Source organism: Plectropomus leopardus, chromosome 2 (assembly GCF_026936395.1).
Source record: "Plectropomus leopardus strain MGB_pleo_1.0 chromosome 2, ASM2693639v1, whole genome shotgun sequence".
Classification (NCBI taxonomy): domain Eukaryota; kingdom Metazoa; phylum Chordata; class Actinopteri; order Perciformes; family Serranidae; genus Plectropomus; species Plectropomus leopardus.
The window spans coordinates 13472315-13486556 of NC_142177.1; the positions used below are offsets into that span (position 1 = coordinate 13472315).

Here is a 14242-nt window from a genome sequence, read left to right on the forward strand (position 1 = left end):
TGGAAGTAGCAAGTTTGGCCATTTTTTAAAATCATTTTGTGTCCCCTTTCTAAATTTGGATGTTTTTGCAGGTCCGAGAAAGCACAATCGGCATAACTTGTCATAAGTTCATATTCCCCTCAGCAGCAGTTTTAGAATGAGCTTGACTCACAGGGTGAATCATTGATCTGTCGATCTGGTCGGAGCCGATCCAATCGATTGATGAGAGGAGCAGCTGTTGCTAAAATCAAATTAGCAGTTAAGTTTCACTTTCACTGCACCGGGCATTCTGCTGCTCCACCTGTGCCCAGTGTGGTGCAATCAGTAGCAAACAGTATATATATTTCAACAGTGCTCTTAATGAATAGTTCCACTCCAAAAATGTTACCACCACAAATAAATAAATGTGTGGGAAACTCTGCATTCCTATCACAGAAGTGTTTGGAAAGTGTAGAAAAACTCCCTTTTAATGTTCCACCAGTGAGATAAGCCAAGTATGAACAGGAGAAGTGCCGGGATCTCAGAGACGAACTAGTGCCGCTGAAATCAGGATCAAGTTCTGAACACTTGCAGTGACTGATTAGGGCCTATAGCTGCTGAATATCTCTATAACTTCATGCTACCATTTTAATTTAAAGTGTGTGTGTTCTCTGACATTTTATTATCCATACCTTTCAGTTGTTGCCTGTTTAGTCCACCAACTGCTACTTCTACTCCATATGTTCATTTGTCCCTACGATGCCAAGCTTCTCACCCCGACTACAAAAGTGCTCTTAAAAAAGTACATGCAACTCGGCTTTTTCGACATGTCATCCTATGTTGTTCTGAGACGACATTCAGGCCTTAACAGTTACACCTTGAGCGAAGACACGGAAGAGATGACAAGTTACATTAACACCTCGTCTCTTCACCTCTCCTTTCTTTCATTAGCACCTCCTGTGTTTGTTTTCCTCCCCCGACTATTCTCTCCGCCTCAGAGGTGTCATTCGTGCTGCAAACAAAATGCTATTAGTATGCACAGGCATTCAGCGCTGAGCAACTCACACACATTCGCACACACAGGTAATAACAAGCTTCTGCTTTAAGCTATTGAATTTCAGAGGCTTCCTAGGTGGGTGAGAAGAATAGACTTTACTACCTGTTTGGGGTTGGCAGTGAATGTTTATAACCTGTCAGCTGATTTGCCTTTCATCCTGTATATTTAAAGCTAGATTCTGTCTGCTGCCTGCAATAAGAAAACAGTGATGGTGAACAATGATAGAGGGTATAGTTTTAATTATGACCAGTTTAGTAGAAAGGGTCCATGTGGGGCCATGTGGTGTCTGGAGAAGACACAGATTCAAGCCAAAGTGACAAGTGTCCAGTGTTACAAATGTAACAATTGTTATTTAAAAGGTTTTTGTATTAGTAGATATGTATATGTCATATTTGGATTTTGAATATCTCTGGATCATTTTAAGTTACTTTAATTCCCGTCACCTCTGTTTTATTCTACCCCATCTAGAAGTTTATTAACTGTAGAGGCAATATTCAATTCAGTTTTATTGTAGAAAATAGGTTACTCCTGCATCATACTACTTTGCTCTTTGTTTCTCCTCTTCAGTTTATTCAAACCCAGGAGAGACGTTTCCTTGACTCCCACAAATGCATCATTAAAGTAATATATTTTCAAAAACTGCTGTTCAGTCCACCGTATTTTCCCCATGATCACAGTTTCACACGATGTAGTCAGTTTGGCTAAGATTTCATTGTAATGAAGCCTAACATTTTGAGAGAAGAAACTGGCATCCTATTTTCAATTGTAAATAATGGTACCTCGATACGAGAATTTTGTGGGCTGTACAGTTTGAGCTGAAATGTGTGTCTGAAAGTTGATGTGCTCATTTGGTCACTCCTGATGTCCCTGTTTTCTCACACCTCCTCTATCTTTTAACAACCTTGCCAGATTGTTGTGTAGGCAGTTAAACAGCAAATCAGGTAGTTTTTTCATGTTATAGTAGTAAATGACTGTCAGATTGTGCTGATTTAGTAGGAATTTGGTGAATTTTTAGTTTAGGTGTTTTAATTCCCTTGCTAAGAAGTCAGACCCACATTGTTTCTTTTGCCGCATGACATTTTGACTTCATATGGCTGCATATTTGGGGGAATAGGTTTGCAAATGCAGTACCTGGATGAGTGAGGTTTTTAAGCGTTGTAAGGAAACAGGATGTAACCTCATAAATAGTCACTAGATGGCATTGTTGTAGCATTTTAGGTTTTCCCGGGGTATAAAAAGCAGGATGGATGCGTGTTCTGCACAGCAACATGTGCTCCTGGGCAACATGTTCTCCCAGCATTTATTCCTCCTCCTCTCACTCTCATCTTTTTATCTTTCTCTTTTCAACCCCTCAGTCCCCATCCTTAGTGTGTGTGTGTGTGTGTGTGTGTGTGTGTGTGAATGATGACTCACAGCGAAGCATTTGACACTGTCCAAAAGAAAGATGATGAAAACCATGGTGAGAAGCTCCGACATTCATTTAAGTCAGACCTGAGATGACAAACACTCAGACCACAGCGGATGATGCCACACATGTTAACAGTATTGGATTGCTGCTGCTGCGCAGAAACACAAGGAAATGACACTTGACAGGGGTTGAAATGTTGTGTTTTACACTGAATATGCAGCCTTTCAGTTACAAGATGTTCTCGCTAACCAGCAGGCCCCCTGCTGTCTCAGGCATTTGTGTATGATCACCACATATAAAGCTCTCCAATAGATCTGTGTACTGTTGTTTCAGCTAATGCTTTTCCGTTTATTGATTTCTTCATTCATACGTTTTTTAATTAAGTGTTTCCTTTATCTCCATTCTCTATTAATACATATAGTGTAGGCACTCCTAGATATTATTTAACCTTCGGTATGTTTAAAGACATCGTCTATGATTTCAAGGCAAATAAAACATTGCTACCAACCATCTCATCCCTCCTCCCTCAGCTAGCCTGTGGTTACATCAATCTGTCAATTCATATCACTTCAGCTGCTTTGAGTGTTTGCTTTCTAGCACCAGATGGACATGTTGGTTTAGCTCTATCCAGCCAATCCTGAAATAATCTCTGGATGGATTTTATTCCCCTTGACCCAAAATGACAACATGTATCTAAAATAAGACCCATGAAACTGTTGTTTTTCAGTCGATGATAGCACATCATTGTTGAGCAGATTATGGAATCAATGCAAATCACACTGTGAATACAGCAGTAAGATGGACACCCTTTAACATCGTGAATCCGTTAACTGTCTATTCATCATCCAGTAATGGTTTGTTTTAAGAAAAAGCAGATACTCAGCAGGCCAGCAAGCACATGGAAGCATTAGGCCAGCGAGCTCAGAGAGAGAGAAACATGGACAGGGATGGGCTATAGGAGCTGAAAGGCGGAGAGAAGAGACTTGGACCGTGGTACAGTAATAGATTCAGATGTCTGACTCCGACAGCCAGCCAGCTAGATAGCTAACGCTGCTTGTTAGTCAAAGACAGAGAGAGGAAGAGAGAATTTATATAAGAATCCAGAGGAGAGGAGAAGCATGGATCAATGAAAAAGGAAAAGAAAGATTTGAAAAACAAGTTGAGATATGGCATATGAGTGAGAGAGGTTTGTGTTGAGACTGAGTGGGGTCTACTCCATAACGATGGCTTTTGGGCCTGCATGTGTGACTTCCTGTGAAGTTGCAAACAGAGATATAAACTCTGAATTTCTTTCCCATGGAAACCGACAATGTAAAATACAACAGCAATTCAGACTCACACATTCACACACGGATAAACCACTTGTTATCAGCAAGTGTAATCACAGACTTGACATCTTTTCTGCATGTTAAAGCAGCTAAGCCCTTTGTGCACGCTCACGCTCACTCACACACGTGCACACACGTACAGTGCTCCCCCATCGTCTCAAACGACGGTAATTGCTGACGAGCAGAGCGTTCACCGGCTGAGGAGATTTTGATCGGTGCAGAGCAGTAAGGGGAGGGAGTCGGCGCCTAGCACAAATCCTGTCGGTTCAAAGGACAAATGTGTAGGAGTGGAATACCTCTCCCATCAGAGAGCCGTCGTGATGTAATGAGACAGCTGGACAAGACTTATTATCCAAAGTAGAAATAATGCTTCTCAGATGTTTGTTCTTATATGGGGGAATAAGGATTTATGTTGGAACAATTAAATTATGAGTCAAAGGTTTTAGAACTTATGAGATTTCTCATCCTCTAGGCAGTTTGGTAAGTCGCATTTATCACTGTCATAAATAAGACAGTGGACAGTTTTATGACACTGATTTTATGTCTGATGTCGGCGGCACTTTATTTTAGGATTGTAAAAAACATCATTCTATCTGTTTTTAACATGTGGAATCATATCCTATGTTTACCAAGTGACAAAGGCTCAGTGTCTGTAAGGAAAGCATGTTTTCAAAATAAACATTTAACTTGTGAATTCTACAACATCTTATTTATGTCATATTTTACTGTTGCCCAGTATTAGTTAGGGTTGTGTATTGTTTAAAAAATACCCCTACCAATAGCAGTAACATGAATGGTCCAGTGTGTAAAATTTAGGGAAAATGTTGTCAGAAATTGAATATAATCTTTATAGCCTGACTCTAAGAATCATGTTTTCATTACCATTGAATGAGCCATTTATATCTTTCTGTAGCCTATGGAGTGGCTCCTCCTCAATGGAGTCCATGTTTCTACAGTAGCCCACAATGGACAAACCAAACACTGGCTCTAGATAGGGCTATTCACATTTTGGCATTTTTGTGTCGACCACCGCAGTTCAACACGCTGGGCACACAGGAGACATTTCAGTTGGTGTGATACCAATATCAAAAGAGAACTTCATTGGATACCTTTTTTACGCTACTTTATTCAGTACCCGCTGTGTCAATAGATGCATTCACAGGATTGGTACAACTCACTTGGCACACTGAACTGCCAGCTCCATCAAATACACCGCACTTGACATCACCACACCACAGGCTGTGTGGTTTGTAGCTGCTGTGGTCGTGAGGCAATCACATGTCACAGTAAATCAAAAAAGCTTTGTGTTGATTGGCTGCACGCAAAACCATATAAATAGTCTTTTTTAAAATCTGGGTACAAAAAGGATTGAAAGCAGTTTGAATTGAGTTTTGTTATTGCTGGGTGCTGCTTAGTTCAGTTGATACCTTGAAGGTTTTGACCAATATCCAGACCTTGTATTAGTGCACGGATGACTCAAACATTTTAATGAGACATTGTGTTTCTGCTTGTTGTATGTAATATGGTATTGCTTCATCTTATGGGTGCAGTAAATCATGTACTGCGTCTTTGTTGTATTTTCTGGTGATAGTAATTATTTACTGAAGCAGTGCATTCACAAATAATCCCTGAATTCTTTCTGAATTCAGGGAGATCCGGTTTTGTTGAAAATGTAAAATAACATTCTTGACCTTTTCCTGTTGTGGGTTAAAATAGCTAGAACTAATCAAAGACCAGTGCAACCAAACAGTGCCTTTCTATTGTCAATACATTTTTTCCAATACCGAGACAGCAATGATGTTTAATTATACTGAAAATCACTATTTTAGGCTAAATTTGAAGAAATTTGAGCAAGTGAATGAGCCACAGTAAGTAAATGAGAAAATAGAAAATGCCTGATGTTGTTTCTCTTTCGTTACTACCCTTGTCTTTCTTATCTTCTCCCATTCCTCCTTCCTTTATTCTCTTATTAACAAAACCTATTCCTCTTACTCATCCAGGATCTCTCTTTCCCTGTCCTCTTTCTACCTCTCTGTCTGTTTCAGTCTCTGTTTCTCTGTCTGTCTGTGTGACAGTCTGTGGTGTGAAAGCAGGCTGATGATGAAGTGCTAATTCATTTAACCTCCCCCGACTATGTGATCAGAACTCACATTTAATGAGCAAGCAGCTAGACTAACCAATTCATGCCTCCGGTACTTCTGCTGTACTGTGTACTGCGCGTATGAGTTCATGTGATTTTTGGTGGGTGCATGCAGGTGTACAAAGCACCCACAGGTGTTAATGTGGTGATTTGTGCATATGTAACTGAACTGCTGTCCTACTCTGATGGAGGCTGTGCATTTTAAGTTTATGTGTTAACCCTCTGACACATGCAGAGACCTGTATGCCTCTTGGTGTAGTGCTGGCAAAAACTTAAAGTCCCTCTCAAGAAACATTTAAAGTATGCAAAAAATACTCAGCTGTGATTAAAATTTTGTTTAACAAGACTTTCCCACATATTAGAAAAGTCTCTAAAAGGGGCTGGATACAGATCAGCTCTCTTGCCCTCATTGAGAAATTCTGGATCTGGCCTCCGCCCCGCCCATCACTGCTGCTTGCGCTACGTTTTAGCTTTTTGCTCTCTCCAGCATTGGCATAGTGCGATTCAGCCAAGCATGTTTGAGCCTCAGTTAGTCCCACACTCAGATGATGAGGCTGTTGTGGACCAAAATCGGTGACTAGCAGATGTACCAAAAGTGTAGTTAGCTTTTTTCATAATTGTGTGTATTTTTGCTTGTAGGCAGACTGGCAGTAGCTGACACAACTGTAGTGTTTATGAAACAAACCATAATATCTGCTATGATGGGATATTTGGTAGATAGTGAAAAGAAGCTCCGGGGTCCAGTTTACACCCCAAAACTGCACGCTCTAACATGTTTACTGTCAGACTTGGAAACTCTTGTTCTCTGTATTCACAAGACCATCTTATGGTAGCGGTTTCAGACTTCTTTATCGGTTTGGTGTTGAAGTGTTTTTCCCCACCCATACAAGTTTCCCATATTAGGCAGCAGTGAGCAGACACCTACAGTGCTGTACACCAGAAGACACTGTCAAGAAACTGTAGCATAGATTTGCTGATTCACGGTGCAAATTTAATAAAAATCAATGCTTTTGTGGAGCGTTGATGTAAAAAAGGTATTTTACGTGGATAAGATGTTGTCAGTGTGTGGGTTTACATAGAAATCAGAGGGTACAGGTTTTCTGATGCATTGTTCATCTTCGCTGTGTATTGACATCTATTTTGTGGGTCTTCTTCATCTGTATGTGTTTGAGGGAAGGAAGGCTGTGTTACATTTTGACACTACATGTCAAGACAACAAATCTGCTACTTTAAAAATTAAAGTCAAACCAGTAAAAATCATTTGCTCAGTCTATACTCACTTTGGTTTAGTAGCTGTTTATGTTAATGAAAACTAAGGAACAAATAATGGTAATTATTTAAATGTGGTGGATAAAAATTTGGTGTACATAAATTGAGCGCACAATATGTAAGGAACAGCTTTGTGATTTTGAGTTCCTCAGTCATTTAGTAGACTGTTAAGGAATTGTATTTCCCTGTAGCTAAAGAAGTTAAAAATGTATTCAGTACATTATTAAAGCACCTCATCGTCTTTATTTTGATACAGAAGCATACTAGAGATTATTGAACACGGATCACTTAGTGCGCCTTTGAAGACAAACCACACAAACACTGTTGAGTTTTAGCTAAGCATCAACATCGACCAAACAAGAACAAGACCGGGGGTGAAAGCACTCAGCTGTACCGATTGCATTTATTACTGGCACATATGATGAATCTGCTTACTGTACTTATTCCCATAGAGATACATAGGAAGAGAGCTGTCTGTGAATAAGCTTTGATTTTCTCCTCCCTTTCTGTATTCCACTCTTTCTCTCTAATTAAAAAGCCAAATCAGGAGTTTGACTGCACAAACTGTGTCTGCCAGTGACATTCTCCAGCCTAATCCTCATTTTAGCCTTCTTTCCTCATCTCTCTCTCTCTCTCTCTCTCTCTCTCTCTCTCTCTCTCCACTCCTGACTCCAAGTAGAAAACCACACCAAAATCTTTTTTTCCCCAAACACATAGATTTATTCAAATGTACTATTTGCATAATTCAGTATTTACATAATTGATTTCCAAGAAAGCGTTTCTCGCCATGTGAGGTGGTGTTAGAGACCAAAAGGTCTCATCCTGTCAAATTTCTGTCACTTTTTTATTTTCACTCCCACACTGACACGCACACACACACACACACTCTGTTGGCAGATTATTGAGGTTTCAAATCTAAATCAAGCATGAAGCGTTGTCAAGCCGGTGCATCTGGTGACCCTCATGGTACAACCACAGCAAACATGATTCAGCTAAGCGTAGATAATTAAATGTATTGAGATCCATTAAATTGGTGTGTTCAGAAGGGGCACCGTTAATTTTACTATGCTGGTAAATTGTTTGCCCCCTTTCACCTTTAAAATAGTTTTGTAGATGCAGGATCGTTTTAGTTCTGGTGGTGTGTATTGAACATGCAGCTCAATCTTAGCTGCCTTTTGTTGTCATTAAATAATACAATTTATCCAAAGGTTGTTTTTTGACTTATTTGGAGAGGGGAAGCTGGGTCTATCTCTACTGATGAGCATGATTCATGCTCTGTGGTTGTACACCTACAAATATTTTAGATCAGGGTGAAACTGATATGCTTGATACTCCATCAGAGGAACATTGTTCAGCTATGTCAGAAATTCAGAGTTGTTAAAATCTGTTTTGGTATGGCCACACTGAGGTGTAGTGAAAACCTGGCCAACATCGAGAGGAGGGATAGGACATGTTTTTTAAAATATAATGACAATGTCGCACATTTTCAGACATTCTCTAATGGGAGGAATTCATTGTATTGCACTTGGACGTTCACATTAAAGTGACAGTGGTTAATACAGAGTTCTCATGGTCATGAAATTCCTGGAAAAAGTTATGATATTTAAAAAAAAAACAAAACTATTTTCCAGGCCTGAAAATGGTTTAGAATTAACTGAATATTTTTGAAACGTTTTTAATATGCATGATTTCAGCCACTGTTTAAAATATGTTAATAAAAATCCTCAAACATGGCTAACGTTACTTGAAATACAGCCCTTGTATTGCTAATTTAAAATCTAGTAATGCCCTGTACGTGACCATCAAAACATCACTAATAACACGTAATACACTTGGACACAAGCAGCGGGGGGAAGAAAGCAGTTCTTTATTGTGCGTATTTCACTGGCATTGTAGAATGAGAGATGTTGAGAGAACAAGTGTTGGTGCTATGGTTACCTGGAGTTTAACTCTTTAAAACCTGGAGCAACATCACTTTTCTCATGCTGCTTTCAGACGCCTTTCACAAGTATTTAAACTTTTGAACCCTGAGCAAATTGGTGTTATTTCTTTCAAAAATATAGGGAAAAAGGCCATAAGCAACTTTGTAAAAAAATCCACAAACTGCAAGATATTAGTGGATTTAGGAAAAAAATATTTTTTTACAAGCAGGGTTAAATGTCTAGGGAAAAAAAGAATAAAGCTAGGGCTATGTTACCGAATTTAATTTTTAAGCACTGTTTTTTATGTTCCTTTTGTGGGTTTTTTTTTTTTTTTTTTTTTAACTAAGTTTCAGCCAACTTTCTTGTACTTTTTACTAATTTATTGCTATTTTTTGTGTTATTTCTTCTTTCCTCGCCCATGGCTTTCCTCCTATGTTTTTGAACAAAATCAAAGGCAGTTTGCTCTTTTTTTAAAGTGTTAACATACCCACGCCAAATTCATGTGTGATTTTTACCTGCAAGCCAGTTAGTCTGCGGTGTTATTTATGTTTACTGAGGCATCACAATTAACTTGATTAATATGCATTAATGCTAGATGTATGAGCTTTATCTTGGTCTAAATCTTGGAGAAAATACGAACCATCATCAGATACTTTAGTGGTCGGGTTTTTGCTTGCTCAGTTGAACAGGACTCTTAATGTGCAGACTGAGTCTGCTGACTGCTGGTCACCAGGGAGCTCAGAGCCGCAAAATAAAAACAATGAATGGATGTTCCCGAAATGCCATTGTCCGTTATGGCCCGCACCAAACTGCTAGGGTGTGTGTTTGTCTGCATCAGTATCACAACAAGCTCCTTCACCTCCCTTCTAAAGTCTATCATCTATGGAAATGGGACCTCCACACTCCTGTGAGCACTCAGTGGGGGTCCGCAAATACACAAACACACAGTCACACTCAGACACATATTCAGTTTAGGGCCTGCCACCAAAGAGCAGGGAGGTTAAACAGATGGCAGCGGTTGTATCCGTTACACAGATTACCCAACACACACACACACACACACACACACACACACACACACACACACACACACACACACACACACACACACACACACACACACACTGCAACAACCGGCTTTGTGAGTTCACCTCATTTAACTGAATGGTGTTTTTATGAGGCATGGCAACATTAGAGCCACCCACCGCTCTAATCTATGCCTTTCTGTTCTCTTTCTAATGCTGCACTGGGAGCACTTGGTTTGAGTGGGCAAGGCTAAACACGCCCAAATATGGTGTCCTGTTTGTCTTTAATATATACGTGTGTTTGATTTGGCAATGGAAATAGAAATGTTGTAACATATAGCCCAGCATATGCTGTCACACTCTGTAATATCTTATGGCTTCATTCAAGGCTCATCAATACCCAGCTCTGTAAATTATCATAAAAACAGATAGTAAGCTGCTAGTTTACAGTTACTGGCAAAGTCCCATTAAGAGGTATTGTAAAATAGGCAATAAACCCCCATCTGCATGAAAACATTGTATTTTTAAAATAATGTGCACACTCACTATGCTTACTTATTACTGATTTCAAACATTTAGTTTTCATTGTGTTGGAAGCATAACTTTCACTTCACTACCATTTGATGTCACGCACCAACTGTTTTAATACCTTAACTTTATATTCTTATACTATCATGTAATTGCTAAGTGACCAACACTGATTATATTGGTTGGTTTGAAGGCTGTAGGAACACTGAAATGTTGGCTATGTTTATTTTCATCGTATCTATAAACAGGGTTACCAAAGGTCCTTGAAATCATTGAATTTGAATTTGAATGTGAATTTGAACAAAAACCTCAAAAAAGTTTTTGAAAGTAGTTCTTTTGATATGTATATATACATTAGTTGTTAGTGAATTGGCTCCTTTTGCAGTTATATAAAAATAAATTCTGTCAGTGTTGTAGCAGTAATCAATCAGTCTCGAATAGGGATGCAAGATATTGGGTTTTTTAAGATTATGCCGATTCACTTACACCTCATTTGGCCGAAAACCAAAATCAATGTATGCACTATTTTCCTTACCTAATTTTAGTAAATATCAAGTCTCTGCATACTGTTATGATGGAAACTTAAAATACAATGCTTCAAATGTATGTAACAGTAGTAGTAGTATCAGTTTGTGATTCAGCAGAAATCAGCATGTTTGCAAATTCCGATATTTCGTTTTAAAGCTATAAAAAACTATACTATCTGCTGATACCATCGACATGCTGATATTATCATTTATCCCTAGACCTGGAAAATCCTTTAAAGGCCTTGTAACTGATGTTCATGAAGGTGTGGGAACATTGTATTAACTTTCTATTACATGAATTTACTGTCCCTTAAGTCAGGAAATAATGGATTTAAAACCTGTGAAGCAGTGAAGTAAAACAAGACAGATGGGTGGACAGGGCAGGGGGTGTGAATGTAAGGCTGACATGCAGAGAGGATCACATGCCAGACCCACAACATTTTGAGTGTGTGGAAAACGGTTCAGCTGCCTGTGCCACCAGGATCACCAGTAGAAGATTAACCAGGAGAATTTCATATGTTGTTTCATTACCTTGGCAAATCAGTGGTAAGATACTTGGTCACAGAATGCGTGTTGGGACACATTGGATGCATTATGAGATCATTGGAGGCCAAAATTACATCTCTTACAGCATCAGACATCTGGCAAATTAGGTTTTACAACTCACAAGTAGTCCTCAGCCTAAACTGTGCAACTTATACATAATGGTGTTGATTACTCTTTGACTGGCTGCTTTAACTTTCCTGTTCTCTCTATCACATAGACTATTCGCCCTACTGTTATCTCTTCTTCTCTGCATGTTCTCTCATTATCTGCCTCATTTTCATCTGTTTCTTTATTCATCTTTTTGTCACCTCCTTTTTGTTTTCCCTGTTATACCTGTCTTCCATCCTTCTCCTCTTTGTCTTTAATGCCATCTCTTCCGACCCTGTGCTTTTCTTACACCCTCTGCAGTACCGTCTCACTAACCCCTGCTTTTTCTCCCCCTCCTAGCCGGCAGATTTGGATGCCTGGGTAAGCAACACTACCATTGCTGGTGCCTCCCTTTTTTAAAACTCAGTTTTCTTCCTCTCTCTTTCTCTCTTTCACTCTCTCCTCTCTATTCAAATGTCATGTTTTCATTGTGCATTAAAGCGAGGCTGTGAGTGCGCTGCCGCCACCATTCCACACAACAACACTTTGGGAGGTATTCAGCTAGAAAATTACACATCATCTGTGCTGCTAGCAGAGGTGATTTTACACACAGACACACATACACACACAGCCCTTAAGCATCAAACAGCCGCCGCAGAAAGAAAAAAGTGCAGTGAGCACAGTATAGGGATTTGCAGATGTGCTCTTTGGGGATGCATGTGCCTGTTAAGTTAGGATAAGATTAGATTGGATTACAATAAATGTAATGTCAGTCTGTGTGTAAGTGTGCGTGAGTGTGTGTCTACACGCCTGTATTCACCATGCCAGCAAAGAGCACAGAAGATGAGTAGATCATCCAGGGCAAGATGGTGTTGCTCCATCTGATCTTTATCACACTCACTAATGCACAACTCGGGTACAGCAATCTGTCACCATTACACCATGGCATAACACAGTGTGTGTGTGTGTGTGTGTGTGTGTGTGTGTGTGTGTGTGTGTGTGTGTGTGTGTGTGTGTGTGTGTGTGTGTGTGCGTGTGTGTGTGTAAAAAAAAACACACTGTCTATCTCAGTGTTATAAATCTATGCCCTATTGCTGCCTTTTTCTGCCTCACTCTCAGCCTTCTATATTGTGTTCATGCACCATATCATGTTCACACTGCTGTAGCACTGCTTCACTCATTACCCTTTTTGGTTAGAAACAATGTGTGTTTATGAGAGCCCTAGCACTGATTGATAACCATTTTAATATGCAGGCACACTAAACCTCTACAGATCAAATGTGTGAATTCTGGAGAAAATTCAACCATCCTGTGTGCACCGTGTGCACCATGTGCATGTTGCCTATGCTTTTATGCATTTTAGCCGTAATATGCAATTCAGATTGCACAGCTGTTGAGGTTCTCCTTTGATCTGTCTGCATACTCTCCGCAGCATGACCAAACTTCTGACAGATGCATGTAAACACTGAAATCCTAAATCAAGCCGCAAGGTTTTTAGTGTATCAGTTCAGTTCAAGCTGCTGCCATTCAATTCAGTTTGAGTTAGTTAATTTCGGTACAGTCTGTGGTATGTTTTCTGAAAATAGACTTGGTGTCATGTTTTCATGTGAAGATATCTTATCTGCACTGGTTCCCCAACCGGGGGGGGGTCACCAAAAATGTCACTGAAGGTCGCAAGTCCCTTTTGATCTTAAGGAATATAAGAAAATGTTTCATAAAAATATACAGTAGGCCTATCATTTCATTTGTTTCTGTGAAAAAAAATGAAATAGTTATCAATAGTTATTACTTTTTTAAGCTGAGATTATTATTCAAGATATAAACTAAAAGAAATTTCATAGAATAAGGGCCCAGTGAAGATCTGAACACAAGTTATGCTTACAGAGCCTTCACTCTCTGCTCAACAGCCTCTTCCTGCATTAGAGAAGTACGCTAAAACAACTAAAGACATAATTTAACAATGGCCATGTTTCGGGGAAAAGGAAACACTTAATTTGACGAAACAGAAGCATATTAAGTATGTATGATTATTCCTCATTTCTGATGCAATATTCACAGGAAATAATTTGCTCAAAATTAATCTAATTGCTTGTTTTACACAAACTTTCAGATAAACTACAGTTATTTGGTTCACTGTTTGGGTTAATTTTAAATTCTATCAGTTCTTCTGTACTGTTATTGTTAGGGTATTTTATGTTATCTTTAAAATATGTCACTGAGTTAGAGGTCATCAGTTTTCTCAGTAATTGAAAAGGGGTCCCTTAATAAAAAAGGTTGGAAAGCGGTGCATAGTGCCAAATTCATCAGTCTTTAAAAATGTGTGATCATCGCTTTTATCTTCCAAGAGAAAACCTTTTTTGTATTATTATGATTGAATAATCTAAAATGAGATGGATGATGGATTAGTAATGCGTAGTGAGTGAAAACATTGAGCTGATGGCACAGTG

General features: G+C 39.2%; 1 protein-coding gene across 2 annotated transcripts in view; it reads left to right on the plus strand.

Moving 5' to 3' along the window:
- chchd6b (coiled-coil-helix-coiled-coil-helix domain containing 6b) overlaps positions 1–14242 on the plus strand; it is a 63315-nt gene that overhangs the window by 7650 nt on the left and 41423 nt on the right. The window contains exon 5 of one of the 2 annotated variants that reach the window (XM_088085765.1): positions 12156–12176. The exons of the other annotated variant lie outside the window; for it this stretch is intronic. Within the exon in view, the coding sequence (XP_087941891.1) occupies positions 12156–12176 (21 nt within the window). The remainder of the gene's footprint in view (positions 1–12155; positions 12177–14242) is intronic. 2 annotated transcript variants of the gene reach the window in all.